The sequence below is a fragment of the Budorcas taxicolor genome, chromosome 6 (assembly GCF_023091745.1).
Source record: "Budorcas taxicolor isolate Tak-1 chromosome 6, Takin1.1, whole genome shotgun sequence".
Classification (NCBI taxonomy): Eukaryota; Metazoa; Chordata; class Mammalia; order Artiodactyla; family Bovidae; genus Budorcas; species Budorcas taxicolor.
Window position 1 is genome coordinate 47,476,335 of NC_068915.1, and position 23,029 is coordinate 47,499,363.

General features: G+C 39.5%; 1 protein-coding gene across 1 annotated transcript; it reads right to left on the reverse strand.

Annotated features, from left to right (window-relative positions):
• Positions 1-16,141: 16,141 nt before the first annotated feature.
• On the reverse strand, positions 16,142-22,705 carry LOC128049494 (melanoma-associated antigen 10-like). The gene is given in 3 exon segments (XM_052641752.1): positions 16,142-16,575; positions 16,578-17,030; positions 22,615-22,705. Coding segments are annotated over 3 exon segments (978 nt in total).
• Between the last annotated feature and the right edge of the window lie 324 nt (positions 22,706-23,029).

A 23,029-nucleotide genomic window follows, 5' to 3' on the forward strand; every position in this document is an offset into this window, starting at 1 on the left:
GTATTCTTGCCTGGAAAATTCCATGGTCAGAAGAACCTGGTAGGCCACAAAGAGGTGGCCACGATTGAGCACATCAGCTGCTGCTGCTGCTGCTAAGTCGCTTCAGTTGTGTCCAACTCTGTGCAACCCCATAGACGGCAGTCTACCAGGCTCCTCTGACCATGGGATTCTCTAGGCAAGAATAGCAGAGTGAGTTGCCATTTCCTTTTTCCTGAGCATATCAGCAGCAAGGCACATTAAATTAAAAAAAAAATGAGTTCAGAGAGGTAAGTTTCAAGTATCAGACTTTGACTTTCATCACAAATATTGGTCTGTTGCTTTCAATAAAATGACCTTGGGTAGATAATTTAATCCGTAACCTTCAGTTTGTTATCTGAAAAATTGGCATAAAACTTTTCTCCTTATAGGGTTGCTGTCAGATGATTCAGATAGTGTTAAAACTATATACAGCTTGTGTCTTTAGTGTGGTAAGGGTTCTGTAAATGGTAATTACTTATTAATAAAACTCAGAAAAAATATCTAAAATACAGCACTGCAAAAATTCCCCTAAACTATAACCACTGTGTAGTAATGGTAAGTTTTATAAAATAAGACTTCTTCCACTGAAGAAATAATGACTTAGAATTCATTTATTTGTTATTGTTTTATGTAATGCCTTAGTATAATAATAGTAGGCATTGCAGATTAAAGTCCAGTGGCTCCAAATTCTCATTAAAAATCCTACAAAAAAACTGAAATCTTGAAAATTTGGGACATGTCTAAAGAATTCCTGTTAAATACAGTGATAATGATGATAAAATGACTTATAAATCCTTTCATAAGAATTTTTTTTTGAAGGCCTATTAAGTACCCTAAATGTATCTTTCTTCATGTGTTTGGGTTAGAATACTCTCAAGGAAAGATTTTTAAAAAGGGGATTAATACAACAAAACAGTCAATATAATAGCAATGATCAGAGGTCTTGATAGAACTTAGTGAAATTAATAAATTTACTAATATACTGACTTTTTAAACTTTAGTTGATTTACTAGCTAATTCAATAATTCCACAAACATAAGTTGGAGGGATTTCCCTGGTGGTCCAGTGGCTAAGACTTCTAGCTCCCAGTGAAGGGGGCCCAGGTTTGATCCTTGGTTAGGAAACTAGATCCCACATGTCTGTTACTAAGACATCCCACATACCACAGTGAAGGCCTGGTGCAGTCAAATAAGTAAATAAATAAATATATTTAAAAGAAATGTGTATTGAATGACTTATTTGTTCAAGGTATTATGATATGGGTAAATGAGGAAGGTGATGGGTGAAAGCAAAATGGTAAAGTGAAGAACAATGTCACTGTAGGAGCATACACTGAAGCATATGGAGAAGGGACACTCTTTTCTTTTGTTGAGAGCAGGCTTCAGATGCAATGTGAATATTGAAATCGGAGCCACTATCTCATAAGTTCTCATTCTGCCTCAACGGGCTGAGTGTTTTCCTGAGGTTTATGTTTTTTTTTTCTGTTTGTTTTTTTAATAAATTTCAGTCTATCCTAGTCACTCCATGCAGGACTCCAGAATGATTGGATTCCCAATCATCCTGTTCCCTGGACCATTTGAGGTTCAGGCCTTCTCCTCTGCATTTTTATTCCTCTGCAAGGAGTACCCTTACTGCAGCACTGTGGGATCTGGTCCATCCCCTAGAAGGTAAACTTTCAAGTCAAGGACATGTCTCATTCATTGCTGCATTCACAGGGTCTGTCACACTGGGAATTAGCTCCCATTCATCAGGAATAGGAAACAGCAAAGCCATTAATTAGCAAACACATTTCTTTATATTTATAAACCTATTTCTAATCTTTGTTTCCTTAGATAAATTAAACTATTTTCAGAAAACCTGCCTTTTATATTCATTTTCACATGCTTTTCTAATATTTTACTGTTTGTTGGATGGATAAATGGTTGGCTGAAACCAGTGAGTACATTTTGTACCTCCATATGTAAAATGGAGAGGCCATTGTGAAAATCAAAACCAAAGCCAAACAACAAACAGCCAAACAAACAAAAAAGCCTAAATTTGCAAAAACTTTCTGTGTATGTAAGTAGAAGGAGTTGTTAGCTGGCTTTTAAAATAGTTGGGAGCTGGTTAGCACCCACTGACTTTCCCGGTGCCATTCTCTGTCATTTCTTATCTTTTTTTTTTTTTTTTTTTCAGTTTTCAATACTCATCTATTTTTATTTTTTTTAAATTTTACTTTACAATACTGTATTGCTTTTGCCTCTTTGCCCAACTGTTTCTCTTCTGGTAATCTTTTGTGTGTGTGTGTTCTCTAGGTGCCTGGGTCTTGGGTTTTTTAGCATATGAAGATTGGGTTGGGGAAGTCATACTTGTATCTTTTGTCTTCAATTGATTTCACTGTTTCAGGACCCACATCTTACTATCGGTTAGCAAGGTACATGTTGTTTCATATCAAATCTCTCCAAGGCCCCACCAAGCTCATAAGCTTTCTTTGTAATAGAGTCCTCTGATCTTTAACTTTTGTTAATTGGCTGCATTTGTCATCAGTATTCTACCCTCTTTGTCCTCAATAAACTTCAATTTCTTAAAAGCTCTTGGACATGGATCCCCCTACACTTTTAGTTCCCTCGTCTCTAATAGTTTTACACTTTTTAGTGGCATTAGTTTATTATCATTTTAATGGGTCTTGGGAGTGAGACAAGTCAGACATCTATTTTGCTCAGTCTTACATAATTTTATATAAAATCCCCACCCCTTCTCTATATTATTTAAGTATTTGTTCAACATATGGAACAGGTTGGGGTATTATAGTAAAAATCACAAATAGTAGATTGAATATAAAACAAAGGATTTATCAGTACTCTGATCATAATAGAGAATCTTATTTTATTTACAATTTTCTCAAAGATTTTCTGCTGCTAAAACCTAGATATCGATAGTCATTTTCACAGTGGAGATGAAGGTAATTTTCATGGATAGAGTACAAGTGAAATTATTTTAAAGTCACTTTTTCCATCTTTCAAATTGACTAAATTGGTCCCATATCTCTATGGTCTTTCTTCAGTTTTTTAAAAAACAATTTTCCTAACCACACAATTCTTGGAAGGTATATTGAAAGGCATGGAATGTAAATAATGAAATATATCCTGTGATGATACTGTACATTATCTGTTTTCAGTACTTCAACTGATTTGCCTTACTTTCAAGCGACCCAAATTGCTGATCTCAAAATTAATGATCAACCTGTCGACTAGAGATTAAAATGTATCCTTCTAGCCCACAGAGTGTGGCTATACTTAAGAAAATGTTTGTGTGTTTGTTTGTTTTTAATTGACCACCAAAGGCATAGTCTACTTCATTGGGAAGGAGGCCAGTTTACATTTCATGTAACTGTAAAGGCTTCCGAGGTGGCGCTTGAGGTAAAGAATCCACTTACCAATGCAGGTAAACATGACACTCAGATTTGACCCCGGGGTTAGGAAGGTCCCATGGAGGAGGGCACGCAACCCATTCTAGTATTCTTGCCTAGAGAATCCCACGGGCAGAAGAGCCTGGCAGGCTGCAGCAGTCCGTATGGTCACACAGAGTTGGACATGACTATAAATTACATTCTGTGTGATTCAGATGTAAAAAGTTAAGCTACTTATACTTTAGTTCAGATTTATTCCAGTGATGTTTTTCTGCTACTTTTCATATTGTGTCCCATGTCACGATGCCTGGTAGCACACAACGAAAGGATATTTAGTGCTGGCCTTGTTGTATATTTCTGATGCTTCAGTTCTAATGGAAGTGACAAAATACTTATTTCTACTGTTTGTCAGTGTATTTTACATCCTTTGCGAGTTTCCTTTTCTTTTGAAACTATGGCTTTCAAAATAGTTTTCATGTTTCTTTGCAATTGTAAGACAAGTACAATTTCAAGGCCATTGTGCATTGACTCTCTGGTCCTATACAACTGGCCACCTTTTCATCCTGGCTCTTATTTGTACCTATGAAGAACATTCTCATCATTCAATAACCAGTTAAAAAGTTATCCCTACATACAGCAGTTTCTAGTATTCAGTTCAGTTCAGTTCAGTCGCTCAGTCGGGTTTGACTCTTTGCGACCCCATGAATTGTAGCACGCAAGGCCTCCCTGTCCATTACCAACTCCCATAGTTCACTCAAACTCATGTCCATCAAGTCGGTGATGCCATACAGCCTTCTCATCCTCTAACATCCTCTTCCCTTCCTGCCCCCAATCCCTCCCAGCATCAGAGTCTTTTCCAGTGAGTCAACTTTTTGCGTGAGGTGGCCAAAGTTTTGGAGTTTCAGCTTTAGCATCAGTCCTTCCAATGAACACCCAGGACTGATCTCCTTTAGAATGGACTAGGTTGGATCTCCTTGCAGTCCAAGTGACTCTCAAGAGTCTTCTCCAACACCACAGTTCAAAAGCATCAATTCTTTGGCGCTCAGCTTTCTTCACAGTCCAACTCTCACATCCATACGTGACCACTGGAAAAACCATAGCCTTCACTAGACAGACATTTGATGGCAAAGTAATGTCTCTGCTTTTCAATATGCTGTCTAGGTTGGTCATAACTTTCCTTCCAAGGAGTAAGCATCTTTTAATTTCATGGCTGTAGTCACCATCTGCAGTGATTTTGGAGCCCCCAAAAATAAAATCTGACACTGTTTACACTGTTTCCCCATCTATTTGGCATGAAGTGATGGGACTGGATGCCATGATCTTCATTTTCTGAATGTTGAGCTTTAAGCCAACTTTTTCACTCTCCTCTTTCACTTTCATCAAGAGGCTCTTTAGTTCTTTTTCACTTTCTGCCATAAGGGTGGTGTCATCTGCATATCTGAGGTTATGTGTATGTCTCCCGGCAATCTGGATTCCAGCTTGTGCTTCTTCCAGCCTAGCGTTTCTCATGATGTACCCTGCATAGAAGTTAAAAAAGCAGGGTGACAGTATACAGACTCAACGTACTCCTTTTACTATTTGGAACCAGTGTGTTCCATGTCCAATTCTAACTGTTGCTTCCTGATCTGTATACATGTTTCTCAAGAGGCACGTCAGGTGGTCTGGTATGCCCATCTCTTTCAGAATTTTCCACAGTTTATCATTATCCACACAGTCAAAGGCTTTGGTATAGTCAGTAAAGCAGAAATAGATGTTTTTCTGGAACTCTCTTGCTTTTTCGATGATCCAGCGGACGTTGGCAATTTGATCTCTGGTTCCTCTGCTTTTTCTAAAACTAGCTTGAACATCTGGAAGTTCATGGTTCACGTATTGCTGAAGCCTGGATTGGAGAATTTTGAGCATTACTTTACTAGCATGTGAGATGCGTGCAATTGTGGGGTAGTTTGAGCATTCTTTGGCATTGCCTTTCTTTGTGATTGGAATGAAAACTGACCTTTTCCAGTCCTGTGGCCACTGCTGAGTTTCCCAAATTTGCTGGCATATTGAGTGCAGCACTTTCACAGCATCATCTTTCAGGATTTGAAATAGCTCAACTGGAATGCCATCATCTCCACTAGCTTTGTTCATAGTGATGTTTTCTAAGGCCCACTTTACTTCACATTCCAGGTTGTCTGGCTCTAGGTGAGTGATCACACCTAGCCAGAAATAGCTACTTGCTTACAAGGATCATGGAAATTTTTGGTATTTTCCCAATGGAAAGATATCCATTCCCCACTCCCAGATGACAAGTCCTTCAAATTTCAAGACATACTGTCTCATTATTTTTATACTATGCATGTATTAGTCACTCAGTTGTGCCTGACTCTTTGCAGCCCCATGGACTATAGCCCACCAGGCTCCTCTGTCTATGGGATTTTCCACATAAGAATACTGGAGTTGGTAGCCATTACCTTCTTCAGGGGATCTTCCTGACACAGGGATTGAACCTGTGTCTCCTACACTGCAGGCAGACTCTTTACCATCTGAGCCACTAGGAATAAGATGATAGCAACAATTGTACCAACAATATTACCAACAATAATGCCAACAATTTTCCTTGGAAGAAAAGCTGTGACCAACATAGACAGCATATTCAAAAGCAGAGACATTACTTTGCCAACAAAGTTCCGTCTAGTCAGAGCTATGGTTTTTCCAGTAGTCATGTATGGATGTGAGTTGGACTATATACAAAGCTGGGTGCTGAAGAATTGATGCTTTTGAACTGTGGTGTCAGAGAAGACTCTTGTGAGTCCCTTGGACTGCAAGGAGATCCAATCAGTCCATCCTAAAGGAAATCTGTCCTGAAAATTCACTGGAAGGACTGATGCTGAAGCGGAAACTCCAATGTTTTGGTCATCTGATGTGAAGAACTGACTCATGTGAAAAGACCCTGGTGCTGGGAAAGATTGCAGGTGGGAAAAGAAGGGGACCACAGAAGATGAGATGGTTGGATGGCATCACTGACGCAATGGACATGAGTTTGGGTAGGCTTCGGGAGTTGGTGATGGACAGGGAGGCCTGGTGGTCTGCAGTCCATTGGGTCACAGAGAGGGACACAACTGAGCAACTGAACTGAACTGATGAGTGAGTTAATGGCTCTTTAATGAGCAAATTATATCAAATTTTTTCCAGAGAACTAAGCAAAATGGATTCCCCCTACTTTCTGTAATATTTCCTCTTTGCCCTGAGTGGTTCATTGGTTCATTCTCATCACAAAAGAGTCCTTACGTACCATCCTAGAATAGCCTTCCTGTCTCTCCAGCATTTTTCAGGGTTACGGCTCACCTGTTACACTTTATAAAGTAAACCCCTTTTGGCAGCACACCTATAAACAAAACTGGGGCAGATATTTCTTGGCCTGCACAAGTAAACATTGTATTCTTAGAATATAGAATTGCCATCTGAAGCAGCGATCCACAAAAAAAATCGATAAAGAAGGTAGAAGTTCATTTTGCACACACGTGAAAGTTGATTGGTGCAACGTGTAAGCATTATGGAATCATCAGGACCAAGGATCTTTCCATCTTCTTGCTCTGCTGCTCCTAAAGGGTTGCACTTAACTGCGTATTCCTTAAGATGATTCACCGTCATTTATTCATAGCTGCCAGTAATGGAACATTCACCTGCCACTTCCCTGATACCCCGTTGCCCAGAACTTAGTCATGTGGCTATACCTTGCTATCAGGATTGTCAGGAAATGTGGTCTTAGTAATCTAAGTGACCATCTGCTGAGCCAGACTTTCTATTACAATGAAAAGAGAGGCAGGGGATGTTTATTAGAGGAAAAATGTCAGTATCCCCCACAGATATCATTATATTCTGTTTGCTTTTATATACTGTAGAAACTTGCTGAACTCTCTACAGTTTATTTTTCCTTTAACACATACAGTGGGGAACTTCAGATTTAGCATGGAACATAAAATCAATTAAGAATGTATATTATTCATTCCTAAGTGCATCTTAGGTATTTATAAGTTGGATTTGTAATTGGCGACTGATGTTGAACTGAAAAAAAGAAAAAAAAAAAACAACAGAGATATGTTACCCAAGAAATGTTTCCATGCCAGTGAGTCCTGCTTCCAACTGCCCTTCTTTAAGGGGTCATTTCAGTTCAGTTCATTCTCATTTCAGTTCATATGCATAAGCTTGAATTATATTCACAGAGATTAAAAATTCCAAAACTATTGAGAATGGCATGCAGTGTTTTGGCATAGGATGAAATTTTGTCAGCACTGTAAAATGTGTTGTATGAATAAAATAACTTTGACATATAAAATAAAAGATTTTGTTAAAGCTATTAAACTCTCTTTTCTCTGTTTCAGTAAGAGGATCAAATGAGCAGCCTCCTTTTGTCTAGGAGAAAAGAAGAAAAAAAATGAAATTTGTGCTATGATCTGTGGAATCAAGGTTTGATGGACAGTTAGGAGAGAGTTCAGAAACAAGAAGGAAAAGTGGATGTATTATCTAGGGATACTAGAAAAGATTGTGAAGGGCAAAGTGAAATTTCTAGGCTTCTATGTGACTTTACCAAAAGTAAATGGATAATGTGAGGAAATTAGAACTATCTACTCATAATGAATTTCTCATGCCTGTTTGTTGTGGAAGTTTATTTTTGTATATGCCAACTTTCCTATTTCTAAATGATTTTATTCAGTCGGTGCACTTCACAGTATCCCTTGTGATTCATTCCATCAATATATATTTGATGAATTAATGACAGGTAATGATCAGGCTCTTTTGATACAGTACTGTGGAAATATTCAGTGAAAATGGATTACAGATGTGAGATGCTATCACTCATTCATTCCCATTGGTTTTTACTAAGTCTCAACACTTGATTTGAAAGTTCAAATATAAATGTATTTTGCTAGGGAGAATCAAACTTGAACACTTAAACCATATCCTTAATGGTAATTTTAAAGAATTTCTTTTGGCATTTTTATTTTCATTTCTGCTGCTGCCTAGCTCATTTCTTCCTATAAGTCTGGTTACTTGGCAACAACATTCTTTCTTCCTAAATCTTCGCAAAAACTTTTAAAGATAACATGATTGTGAACACTGTAATCTGGAAAATAAATGGACTAAGTTTTAATAAGGTGGCCTAGTTACAAGGAAATACATGGTCTATTTAAGTTATGTACCATCACAGAATCTGAAGGTCGGAGCAGGGGGCCTTAGAGATTTGGGGTCAAGTTCCCTCATTGCACAGAGGAGAGAGTCAATAGTGTTATTTTTCATTTCAATTGTTCATATCAGAATCAGAGCATGCAGAGCATAGGAAGAATCCAGAGATAGCAGAGGGGTTTGTTTCTGACATCATTGCTTTCAGATGAATTCTAGCATGGGGGGAAGAGTTTACATAGTTTTTCCGAACTTGCCACAAAAGAAACAGATGGTTTCACTGCTTTAATTTAGTGTTTTGTTTTAGACATAGCATATTTGTGTACAGCTCAAATCATATAAAAGATAAAGGTAGAACAACTTAATTCATAATCCTACCTGAACTGCACATAGTAGGAAAGTATAATTTCCCAAAAGGAAATCAGAATGATGAACAGGCTCCTATTATCTGTCAGCTCTGTATCAGTGTCAAGTAGGAATCTTTTAAAATGTCTAAATCATAATCCCTTGTTTCTTCTTTAAATAGGTTGTTCAAGACAAAAATCAAGATGTTGCCTTTGAGTCTTTTCTTTCTCCCTATGTCAAATCCAATTTATCAGCAATGTTTATTACTCCTGCCTTCAAAATATATCCCAGATCCTGCCACTTCTCACCACCTCTGTCACCATTACACGAGCTGAAGTCACAGTTAACACTCACTCAAATCCCACACCAGCCTCCTAAGTTCCCTCCCTCCTTACATACTTCCCCTATGCTCTTTTCTCTACTGAGAGGCCAAAGTGACCTCTTCTAAAATATATATCTGTTCCTAGGATTATCTTGCTCTAAGGGGAGAAATTCAGACACAGTTAATGCTAGATGTCGGGGGCGGTGAGGAGGAAGTGGGCGAACGAACAGCAAATGCTCACTACAAGGTAGAGGTAATAAAGCTAATATCACTTTTAATTTTAATGATGTCTCGCTATGGAGTCCGTTGTTGTCATTTAGTTGCTGAGTTGTGTCCGACTGTTTTGCAACCGCATGGACCGTAGCCTGCCAGGCTCCTTCTGTCCATGGGATTTCCCAGGCAAGAATACTGAAGTGGGTTGCCATTTTCTTCCCCAGGGGATCTTCCTGACCCAAGGATTGAACCCATGACTCCTGCACTGGCAGGTGGATTCTTTACCACTGAGCCACCAGGGAGGCCCCAGTATGTGGAGTCCAGAAATGCTAAGTTTATTTGTGATGAAAATTTTGAAAGCCTCAGAATGTCCAATAAGCTGGTGGACTTTCATGAAGAAAGTTATCCGTAAAGACATCAAAAGAGAAATAAACACATTGTTATTTAATTTTTTTTTTTTTTTTAAGCAAAGAACTGCTTTAAGTTCAAGATGAAATTATTCCCGTTGTTTAGATTCTGTGGTGTGATAAAACAAGCTGTCAACTATTTTGGCCCCAGAGTAGTCCCAAGTTATTTGTAACAAAAGTAACTGAAAGAAAGATGAGCGCTCAGCTTTGGAAAGCTAAAGACTTTTAAAGCAAATACCTGTTTGTTTGGCTCTAAGAAAGAGCAGACACGAGTTCGGATATGTTTTAAGTGAGGCTGCCATTCTGCCCGGTGACAGTAGATGGCGGTGGTGTGTCAGGAGAGAGCCTGGCGGGTTGTGACTAAGCTTGCAGGAGGTAGTTTGTGCAGGTGCAGGCTAAAAAAGACACTATTTTGTCTGAGGAACTGTAAATTGTATTCATGATTCACATATCATTATTAATTCATTTTGTATTCATTATCATACGGCAGCTTCATTTGGCATTTAGGCAGATGTCAAAATGTAGGCACTTCCGGGAGCTATCTGTGCAGGTTCAGACCGGGCTGGCTGTGCACAGGTTTTCATGGATGCATAAATGGAAGGAAGAAATGCTTACAAAAAATTTAAAAAAAAAAAAGAAACCACACAATTTGGCTGTAGACTGGACCATGGATTTCCCAGCTAATGACTTTGAGTATGTAATTCTGTGACTACTGTGTGTCATTTCTTCCCTCTGCATATTTTTGGCAGATTAAGTCTGGCAGATGAGAATCTCCCAGGTTGGAGAGCTCTGAATGAGATAAAAATTTAATAATCTTATTGCTGACCCAGCCACCAAGGGCAGAACAGATAATCCTTTAATAATGCACTTCAGAAGCCTGGTTTGCGTAGCCAGAGACTAGAGACAGCCTGGCAGAGTGGAAAGAGAGCCTTTGAGACAAAAATAAAAGATGGGCTCGGGTGTTGACTTGCCACTAACTAGCTCTGGGACTTTGGGAAAATCAATTAACCTTCCCAGGTCTCAGGCTCATAATCTATAAAATTAAGGGATTGCATGAGATCTTCCCAAAAGTCCCCTCACATTGCTAAAAATAGCAAAATTTTCTGATAAAAAAAAGCACATACTAGATGGAGTTTTGAAACTCTTAACATTTCTTTGTGACCTACTTCAAATCCGATGAGTTGTAAAACTCACCATGAATTGTAAAATGTATATCATCTCTGAGTAAATGCACTTCAAGCTGTTACAAGTGTGATTTATTGCCAGGGGCCAGTGCAGTATCGCATAGAAGTGACAGTACTTGGTCTTGAAACCTTTCTTAAATCTCAGAAATGACAGAAGAAAAACTTCAGAGAAGAGGGTCTAACTTCAGGACTGCTTTCTTACAGATGAACACAATTTGACAAATCGTACAATATGTCATGGCATATACTTCCCAGATGTGCAAAGAGATGATCTACCTTGAAACACCTCCAAACTTGAAGCCAAGTTTTTCTCAGTGCTTAAGACACTGTAAAAGCGAAACTGATGCTCAGAATAGTAGCTTATTAACTCTTTGAGGACAGGCACTTCTCTCCACTGAGTACAGAAACTGAGCTTTCTGATAGAGTGTGTACATTCTAATATGCTCTCTGACTAACACAGGAAGTAATAGGTCATCAGTGAATTCTCAGAGAGCATTGATAATGAGCATTAAACAGATTTACTGGGGAAAGATAAGCAAGTCCATTAGAGGAAAACCATGTTTGACTTTTTTTTTTAAAGAGATGGCTGATAAACATGATAACTACACACATTTATAATTTTGAAACCTTGAATGGGGCTTCAACAAGGAGTATGTCCTTTCAGAACAACTGTCAGGAAAAGATGTTTTTGTCACAGATCTCATACTTCCATCTCTTTGGTAATGAAGGGATGAAGGAAGCATGGAAAGAGCAGTCCCTCAGGCATCAAAGTTGAGATTCATTGTTTAGTCTGATTATCCAAGATCAGGCAGAGGGAGTCCCAGGTTCTCTCATGGCTGCAGGTGATTCTAAGCTCTTCAGGGGTATTAAATGCTGGATCAATTGTAATAAGTTGCATGAGTATTTCATTAGATTAAAAGGGCTGAAAAATGAGACAGAACTTAATTCTACAAACACTAAGCAATTATTCCATGCCCAAAACTCTGTTAGTGTAGGAAATAACAGAGATGTTTAGATACAGTTAAGAGAGCAGGTAAACATTTAATCAGAAATGTACCATGCGCCATTACAATAAATTATATCATAAGAGATCTTGGGAGTAAGGGAGGGAGGTTCTCTGGAGGTGTTGCAGAGGATATCTAAAAAAAATGGAGACCTAAGTTGTTGACTAGCTGAAGGATGGGTAGGAGTAATATAAGCTAAAAGGTAACAAACTGTGTAGGAAGGCACAGGGAACTAAGAGAACATATATGGTATTTGTTGAATGTTAATTAGCCTGGTATAACAGAGAGAAAAAAATAGATTTCTGAGGTTAAGTTGTGGGTGATGGGGTTAAGGAGGGAGACAAGGGCCAGTTTTTGAGGAATGATATACATGGGAGCTCAGATGCTTTTAAGTGAGGTAGAACCAGTTTTGATTCTTTTTGTCATTTACTGTGTGTCTCTGCAAAGGTTGCTTAATTCTGAGAAACAGTTTCCTATTCTTAAATGTGAGGGTAGTGATGTCCACCTCAGAGGCTCACCGTGCATCTATGAGCTGGGTCTTTGCAGGTGGCCTGTCAAATGGAGAGCTCAGCTTTTAGGCAGGAGTGTGAGGTTGAGGAAACAATATTGGATGACTATTAGCAAGCCTCAGAAGACCTCTGTCCTCAGCTGCTGCTCAGACCTCAGGTGTTATGCCAGGACACCCTGTGAATACTAAGACCTTGTTACTTGCGCTCACCCTAGAAGTTGATTTCCTCTGCTTTGCTTTTGGATTTTTCGAAATTGAAATAACTTGCTGTATTTTACTGTTAAAACACATCTTTTGTAGTGTTTCATCTTTTTCTGCTGTAGTGGGCTACTCAGATAACTGATCCTTCCTTATTTCTCCTTCTCAGATAATTTGATCCTTTCCTATTTCTCCTTTACAGAAGGCCCTCCTGAATTTATTATTATTATTATTGATTTTTTCCTTAATAATACACCCAAGATTGTGACAAATTTTTGATTGCCTGTTTTTCTTTAAATTCTTGTTAAGACTATTTTTTAAAAAAACAGTTGTATGATCCGAGCAAAATTAGGGTCAATGTAACAGAGATTTCCCATGTACACCCCATCACCACACATGCATAGCTTCTCCCTCTATTGACATCCCTCACCAGAATGGTAGATTTATTATAACTGATAAACCTACTTTGACACATCCTAATCACCCATGGTCTGTAGTTTACATTAGGGCTCACTTGTTATTGTACACTCCATGAATTTGTACAAATCTATAATGATGTGTATCCATCATTATGGTGTCACAGAGAATAGTTTCATTACTCTAAATTTTTTTGTGCTCCACCTATTCATTCTCTGCCCCAACCCCTGGCAACCACTGATTTTTTCTTTTTTTTTTTTTTTTACCATCTCCATAGTTTTAACTTTTCCAGAACGCCATATGTTTGGAATCATATAGTATGTAGTCTTTTTAGACTGGCTTCTTTCACATAGTAACAGCACTTAAGTTCCTTCATGTCTTTTCATGACTTGATAGTTCATTCTTGTCAGACAAAGAAATAACATTTCATTGTATACATGTACCACACTTCATCCATTCATGTCCTGAAGGACATCTTGACCATTTCCAAGTTTCATCAGTCATGAATAAACCTGCTATCTAAATATCTGTTTTTCCATGTGTGTGTATGTGTGCATGCGTGTACACAGGTTTTTGTGTCTAACATTCTCAGCTCCTCTAGATAAATGCCAAGGAGCATGATTTCTGGATCATATGGTAAGACTATGTTTAGTTTTGAATGAAATCAACAGACTTTCTTCCAAAGTGGTTATATCATTTTGCATTTTCACCAGCAACAAATGAAAGTTCTTGTTCCACATCTTGCCACCATTTGTTGTTATGAGTATTTTGGGTTTTGACCATTTCAATAAGTATGTTGTGGTATCAATAATATCTTATTGGTTTTTAAGTTGTATTTCCTTGAAGACATATGATATGGATCATTTTTTAATCTGCATATGTTTTGTGTATCTATGTTTGTTAGTAAGGTGCATGTTAAGGTTTTTAACCCATTTTTTAATCCAGTTCTTTTTTTCTTATGTTAAGTTTCAAGATATTTTGCTATATTTTGAATAAGAACACTTTATTGGATGTATCTTTTACAAATGTTTTCTCTGTTTCCTATGACTTGTCTGTTCATTCTCTTGACATTGCCTTTCACAGAGCAGACAATTTTAATGAAGTCCAGCCTATCATTCATGAATTGTGTCTTTGCTGTTGTGTCCAGTTGAGTTTTGAGAGTTCATGTCTGATCACTAAACTGATCTCTTTCCTTTTACATCATATGTAGGGTGAATGCTGCTTATAGTGTTTCATTCATTCTCTTCTTATCTTTGTCTCCTCTCTAAGGTCTAGACTTTTCCTTTTGTTATTCCTCTGTGGTTTATGTGGTCTGGCCCCCTAGTTAGAGAAACGATGCCAGACCTTGGCTCTAATCTGTTATTTTGCTCTCTTATTTTTCCTACTGCCCCCCTTTGTTTGTATACTCTTTGCTTCTCTTTGGATCTTATTCCTATTAGTAAGACCTTCCTTGATCACCAGTTTTTCTCTCAGTGGACACTTCTTGTTTCTTCCCTGCTTTTTATTTTCCTCATCACATGCCACTCTCTCTCAGGTAACATGCTCACTGCTTATCTTGTTTATCTATTTTCCAGCTCTCCCTGTAAGATCTGGGCTACATGGGTATAACAATCAGTGGTCTCCGTTCCATTAATATCCCCAGAGGGAAAAGCATTGTCTAGCAAATAGTAAAGCTCAAAAATTATACTGAATCAACATTGTTTTAGGGGGGGCAACTTGTATATTTTAAATTACAACAGTGATCTTGAAACAAACCTGAAAGGGCTTGATACATTTTATGATCTATAAAGTTCCTCTCTTAAATGTTCAAATAGTCTGTGACTGCTTTGAATGGCTGTCCTAGTCTTTGCAAAATGGTTTCCTGACTGCTGCTGCTACAGACTTCCCATCTGCTCCTGTAAGATGATGCTTCTCAATGTTGTCTTGGATGTGAGCCCCTTCCAGGGAAATCACTCAAACTCGCTGCTGAGAAATTTTGCCATTTTCAGAGGAAGAGCAATTGGTGTAAAGGTAGCTCATTTTCCTTTTCATTCAGTTCTAATTTGATGATAAACACTTCAAGGTGCCTCTTAAGTAGGTCCCTTTCTTTCTTCATCCCTTGAAAATCTGCTTTCTGCTCTTTCCAAAGGTAAAATTATAGCCTGGGCATAATCATTTAAAATACATAACCCTCTCTTTATTTTATGCAAATTATCTGTAAACCTTATTTCTAACATAAATGGAGGTACAACATTTCCTTGCTAAATTTTGAGTTAAAACTTTCTGATGATCTCCTCCAATCTCCCTTAAACTTAGGTTTAAGTAAAAGTCGTTTCCAACATAACATGTCTCTCCCTTGTTCTTCATTATCTGATGTTCAACAAAAACCACCATTCCTTTGTGGGTCAATCCAATCTTGACCTTGGCGCTCTTATGCCCTGCTCACAAGCTATCCAGTGACCAAGTCAGAGTCAGTTTGGAACTGCATGGAAGGAGGTGACTCTTAGAGACTGTGACTGTGTCGCAGAGTCTACGAGACTAGTTACTTGGCATGTCTCATCTTGCCTTTTTTGGAATTGGGTGCCCTTTCAAGTGAGGGAAGAGAAAAGAGTTTGAAATAGTTAAATTAATAGTCTCTATTAACGTCACACACCTATTGTACAAAGACAAAACCTTATCCAGCATATTATAGCCCACATGGATATTAACTATTTTTGCAGATTGATGGCTCAGCCAGTTGACAATGAGAAACATTACAGGGAACAAGTCATTTCACCCCTCAATGCCTGTTTTTTTTTTTTTTTTTTCTGGAGCTAATTAAACTTCATTAAACAATATTGGGGGGGGGGGGAAACAAGTAATAAAAAAAGTTAAATGTCCAAATCACCCATATACAATAGGAACATGAAAATGCTAATAAAGTCTTCTGCCTTAGCCCTCCATTACATGGAACACTGACTGTTGTCTTCAGATGAAGACTGAGAAACTGCTTTGGACGTCACTCAGGGCAGAAGAGGCTGCTGGACATGACACTGGAATTTTCACTGGCCATGGCAGAAGTATCCTTGGGGATAGTTCTGACCTGGGCTCTCTCATCTCTCAAAGCTTCCTCATACCAGAATAAGAAGGAAGTGGTGTCAGTCCCACTGATCTTGGCAAAAAACTCCAGGACTTTCATCTTGGTTTCAGCATAGGCCCTTAGACCCCATAGGAATTCATAGTGTGGAGGATCACTGTGAGGCACCTGCCGATACTGTAGATATTGTTCCTCCACCAAATCATTGGTGATGAGTTTCCTGGGCTCCCCGTAGATGAAATCCTCCTGCCCAGCATACACCCCCATCGTATTCAATGCTTTCCAGATTTTCTCCTCAGGGGCACAGTTGCCCTCCATGAGAATCATATCCAAAATAAGTACCAAGAAGCCGGTCTTGGCATTCCCCCTCCATTACTCAGTATCCCATCGCATGTGAGGTTGAATGTTTTGACAAGCTCATAGGAGTGTCTCGTGGGGTCCACTTCTTTCTCTTCAATGCCAAAGACAACCTCCATGCACTCACAGACTTTGCTGAAGATCTCAGGGAAGTTGTCCTTGTGTTTTCTCATGACACTCCTCAGCATTTCTGCTTTTGTGGTGGGTTTCTTTGTTACATGTTTGACACACAGGAACTGCACCAGTTCAGCCACTTTGTTGTTTAGCTCATCACTGAGCGAGGACTCAGGATCCGGTGGAGTCTGGGAGGTGCTGGGCTCCTCCTCCTCTTGGCTTCTGGAAGTCTCATCAGATTGACTCAGTGGAGTGGCTGAGGTGGCAGTGGGTGAGAAGCAGGCTCCCTGAGAACTCTGGACAGCACTCAGTGCCCCAGTGGCAGGCACCTCCTGCCTTACTGGAGGTGACCCTTACTGGAACTAAGAGGCTCCTTCGCCCTCAATAATCTAATCCCTATCTCGTTCATGCCTGCTTGAGTCAAAGCTACACCTACATTCGTCAAGGTCAGATACAAAAGTCAGATTAAGATATATTTACTAAGCCCTAGGTTACTTATAATGGCTTCCCTGTGGCTCAGACAGGAAAGAATCTGCCTGCAATGTGGGAGACCCAGGTTTGATCCCTGGGTCAGGAAAATCCCCTGGAGAAGGGGAATGGAAACCCACCCCAGTATTCTTGCCTGGAGAACTCCAGGGACAGAGAAGCCTGGTAGGCTATTAGTACATGGAGTCACAAAGAGTTGGACACAACTGAGCGACTGACACTTCCACTTTCAGGTCACTTATAAAATAGCTGCTAAAGGCCATAGACACGTGCTGCACAAGCTGCACAAGAGCTGCAGTCCTGGGAGGTCAAGGACCCTGGTCCACAGGGATTTACCCATGTGGTATTGTGCTTCACATAACACCAACCCATTGCTGGCTCTTTCAAGATTCCTGGCCAGTGTGCCAGCATATTGATATTTTAGGGTCCTAATATATAACAAATAGGTCTTTCCTTCATCCTATGCTACACACAAATTTGAAAAAGTAGACATATACATTTACAGATGAATATTAAGATGGCAGGTTTATTGAAAGAGCAAGATTGGAGGAGAGATTTCTGTGTGTGCTCATTATAGCACTTTAAAATTCTGCTATTGCTGCTGCTGCTGCTAAGTCCCTTCAGTTGTGTCCTGTTAATCGGATTTACCTACATCAAAACAATAGGACACCATGCAAAACAAAACAGATATTACCCAAATGCACCACAGGAAGGAGCAGAGAATATGTACGTGGGACAGAGACCTCCACCTTAGAAAAATGTGCGTGGCTAAGGCACCTAACCTGGAGAAGGCAATGGCAGCCCACTCCAGTACTCTTGCCTGGAAAATCCCATGGACGGAAGAGCCTGATAGGCTGCAGTCCATGGGGTCGTAAAGAGTCAGACATGACTGAGCGACTTCACTTTCACTTTTCACTTTTCACTTTTCATGCATTGGAGAAGGAAATGGCAACCCACTCCAGTGTTCTTGCCTGGAGAATCCCAGGGGCGGGGGAACCTGGTGGGCTGCCGTCTATGGGGTCGCACAGAGTCAGACAAGACTGAAGCGACTTAGCAGCAGCAGCTGTAAGGCATCTAACCAGCAGTCAAGCCAGGGAGTGTGTAAGCTAGTGTGTCCCCCTACTCTCCTCTCTCAAGGCTTGGCAGTGGGGCTGTGTTGGTGAGCAAAGTTAACATAATACATAGCACCATGGAGTACAAAGTCTAATGGGAGAAGTTGATACCAAAAACCAAAACAAAAATTCCAGATAGTAAAAATGTATAAAGAGGTAAAAAAAAGTTTGAGACAATGATACTTAAGATGGTATTTTAAGTATGGCTAGGAAGAGTTCTATTCAACATAGAGGTCAGAGCAAATATTAGTGTCAGATTATAGATAGAAACAACATGCTAGTCCTCTTCATTATGTAAATAGCAGAGTCTGCATCTCCTCCGTGTGTTGAATGTATCCCTTGAATAGTGCTTTGAGAGACAGCAGTGAGGATAGAATGACCTAGAATGTTTTATATCTTAAGAGCACACTGGCGCCTTTCCTTAGCGTGATGTTGATGTTCAGCTCAGTTCAGTTCAGTTGCTCAGTGGTGTCCCACTCTGCGACCCCAAGAATTGCAGCACGCCAGGCCTCCCTGACTGTCACCAACTCCCGGAGTTCACCCAAACCCATGTCCATTGAGTCGGTATGCCACCCAGCCATATCATTCTCTGTCGTCTCCTGTTCCTCCTGCCCCCAATCCCTCTCAGCATCAGAGTCTTTTCCAATGAGTTAACTCTTCGCATGAGGTGGCCAGAGTATTGGAGTTTCAGCTTTAGCATCAGTCCTTCCAATGAACACCCAGGACTGATCTCCTTTAGAATGGACTGGTTGGATCTCCTTACAGTCCAAGAGACTCTCAAGAGTCTTCTCCAACACCACAGTTCAAAAGCATCAATTCTTCAGCACTCAGCTTTCTTCACAGTCCAACTCTCACATCCATACATGACCACTGGAAAAACCATAGCCTTCACTAGGCAGACCTTTGTTGGCAAAGTAATGTCTCTGCTTTTTAATATGCTATCTAAGTTGGTCATAACTTTCCTTCCAAGGAGGAAGCATCTTTTAATTTCATGGCTGTAGTCACCATCTGCAGTGATTTTGGAGCCCTAAAAAATAAAGTCTGACACTGTTTCTACTGTTTCACCAGCTATTTCCCATGAAGTGATGGGACCAGATGCCATGATCTTCATTTTCTGAATGTTGAGCTTTAAGCCAACTTTTTCACTCTCCTCTTTCACTTTCATCAAGAGGCTTTTTAGTTCCTCTTCACTTTCTGCCATAAGGGTAATGTCATCTGCATATCTGAGGTTATTGATATTTCTCCTGGCAATCCTGATTCCAGCTTGTGCTTCTTCCAGCTTAGCGTTTCTCATGATGTACTCTGCATAGAAGTTAAATAAGCAGGGTGGCAATATACAGCTTTGATGTACTCCTTTCCCTTTTTGGAAACAGTCTGTTGTTCCATGTCCAGTTCTACCTGTTGCTTCCTGACCTGCATACAGGTTTCTCAAGAGGCGGGTCAGGTGGTCTGGTATTCCCATCTCTTTCAGAATTTTCCACAGTTTATTGTGATCCACACAGTCAAAGGCTTTGGCATAGTCAATAAAGCAGAAATAGGTGTTTTTCTGGAACTCTCTTGCTTTTTCCATGATCCAGGGGATGTTGGCAATTGGATCTCTGGTTCCTCTGCCTTTTCTAAAACCAGCTTGAACATCTGGAAGTTCACAGTTCACATATTGCTGAAGTCTGGCTTGGAGAATTTTGAGCATTACTTTACTAGTGTGTGAGATGAGTGCAATTGTGGGGTAGTTTGAGCATTCTTTGGCATTGGCTTTCTTTGGGATTGGAATGAAAACTCATCTTTTCCAGTACTGTGGCCATGGCTGAGTTTTCCAAATTGCTGGCATATTGAGTGCAGCACTTTCACAGCATCATCTTTCAGGATTTGATATAGCTCAACTAGAATTCCGTCACCTCCACTAGCTTTGTTCATAATGATGCTTTCTAAGGCCCATTTGACTTCACATTCCAGGATGTCTGGCTCTGTGTGAGTGATCACACCATCGTGATTATCTTGGTCGTGAAGATCTTTTTGTACAGTTCTTCTGTGTATTCTTGCCACCTCTTGTTAATATCTTCTGCTTCTGTTAGGTCCATACCATTTCTGTCCTTTATCGAGCCCATCTTTGCATGAAATGTTCCCTTGGTATCTCTAATTTTCTTGAAGAGATCTCTAGTCTTTCCCATTCTGTTGTTTTCCTCTCTTTCTTTGCATTGATCGCTGAGGAAGGCTTTCTTATCTCTCCTTGCTATTCTTTGGAATATAAGCATTCAGATGCTTATATGTTTCCTTTTCTCCTTTGCTTTTCGCTTCTCTTCTTTTCACAGCTATTTGTAAGGCCTCCCCAGACAGCCATTTTGCTTTTTTGCATTTCATTTCCATAGGGATGGTCTTGATCCCTGTCTCCTGTACAATGTCATGAACCTCCATCCATAGTTCATCAGGCACTCTATCTATGAGACCTAGTCCCTTAAATTATTTCTCACTTCCACTGTATAATCATGAGGAATTTGATTTAGGTCATACCTGAATGGTCTAGTGGTTTTTCCTACTTTCTTCAATTTAAGTCTGAATTTGGCAATAAGGAGTTCATGATCCAAGCCACAGTCAGCTCCCAGTCTTGTTTATGCTAACTGTATAGAGCTTCTCCATCTTTGGCTGCAAAAAATACAATCAGTCTGATTTCAGTGTTAACCCATCTGGTGATGTCCATGTGTAGAGACTTCTTTTGTGTTGTTGGAAGAGGGTGTTTGCTATGACCAGTGCGTTCTCTTGGCAAAACTCTAGGCTTTTGTCCTGCTTCATTCCACATTCCAAGGCCAAATTTGCCTGTTACTCCAGGTGTTTCTTGAGTTCCTACTTTTGCATTCTAGTCCCCTATAATGAAAAGGACATCTTTTTTGGGTGTTAGTTCTAAAAGGTCTTGTAGGTCTTCATAGAACCATTCAACTTCAGCTTCTTCAGCATTACTGGTTGGGGCATAGACTTGGATTACTCTGATATTGAATGGTTTGCCTTGGAGACGAACAGATCATTCTGCCGTTTTTGAGATTGCATCCAAGTACTGCATTTTGGACTCTTTTGTTGACCATGATGGCTACTCCATTTCTTCTAAGGGATTCCTGCCCGCAGTAGTAGATATAATAGTCATCTGAGTTAATTCACCCAATGTTGATGTTAATGTGCTCAAATAAATTAATGTTCTCAACTCTACTCACACATTAAGCAGAATCAAGTTTGCCTGTCATTTGAAACAGAGATAGGAGGAGAATGGCCTTGTCAAGTTGATACATACAATTAACTGTCACAGGTGGTGAGAGGGGAAAACACATCTTCAAGTGTACCAGATTCAGAGTTGGTTAAAATAAACAAATAGACAAGACTAAACGTGGCAAATGTTTTTTCCCTTGGTAGCAGAACTTCACTTTTTTGTTTCGGTATCTAATTCTTAAGTTAGTCTCCTTAATATTTTAGTTGTGGAGTTTTTTCCCAATTAAAAAAAAAGTATTTCCTTTGTCATGTCTATGAAATTTTTATCTAGTTTTCCAGCTTAAAACATGGCTACTTTAAATTCTTCAGCTTCTAAAAATTTAATAAATATTTATTAAATGAAAGTTGGGGCTTCCCTGGTAGCTCAGCTAGTAAAGAATTCGCCTGCGATGTGGAAGACCTGGGTTCCATCCCTCACTTGAGCAGGTCCCGTGGAGAAGGGAACAGCTGTGCACTCCAGTATTCTGGCCTTGAGAATTCCATGGACTGTATAGTCCATGTTCAAAATATCTCCTGGGACTTAAAAGAAAGACAAATTCTAGAACACCATGTCTGCCTCATCTCTGATGCATCACACAACAATCCCCACATTCTCTAAGATTTGGCCAAATTCAGTTAAACAGATGGAGGAGCAAATAAAACTAACCAAGAAGCAAAACTTACCTAATTAGGTGACTGTGAATAAAACAACTACTATAGTGAATTTACAGACTTGTGAATTTCTAAAAATCCCTAAATGTAAATGATTTGCCATCATATTGGTATAGATACCAGACTGATTAAGGCCCCAAAGATGTCAATATTTGAATCCCTGTAACTTGTGAATATGTTATCTTATTTGATAAAAGGATTTATAGACATGATTAAGTTAAGGGTCTTGACATAGGGATATTATCCAGGATTATCTGGGTGGGCCCCACACAGGTCCTTTAAAAGAGCCTAGCGAGAAGATGGAGCTATTTGCACAGAGGACGAACTGTAGCTTATAGAGGGTAAATCACCCACTGACTCATTGTTAGTAAAATATGACCCAGAATTCAACCCATGCAATCTGGTTCGCATCATACTTCCCACCTCTATTCCTTTCTTCTTCTGTGTTTACTCGTGAAATTCCTGGTCGAAGACTATGTTTAGAGTCTATGGCCACAGGAGGTAACTGGTTCATAGAAAGTTATAAACTATAACTAATCTCAAATTAACTGGGGAAATACTGAATAGGCACCCAGTCAGTATACAGGAGGCATTTTATTATACTAGCCAGTATACCATGCAGGTAAGTAAGGTGAGCATGGCTCACATCCTTGAACAGCTTACAGCTATAGCAAAAATGTGAACCTCTTTAATGGGACTTACAGCATTTCCAATCTGTATTCTGCACTTCTTTTTAGTCTACTTTTTAGCTGATTTTTAAATCTGACTAAATGCATTACCGGTGCTGGGTCACCACAAATGCAGTTTTTGGAATACTGTGATTTGAAGCAGAGGAGGA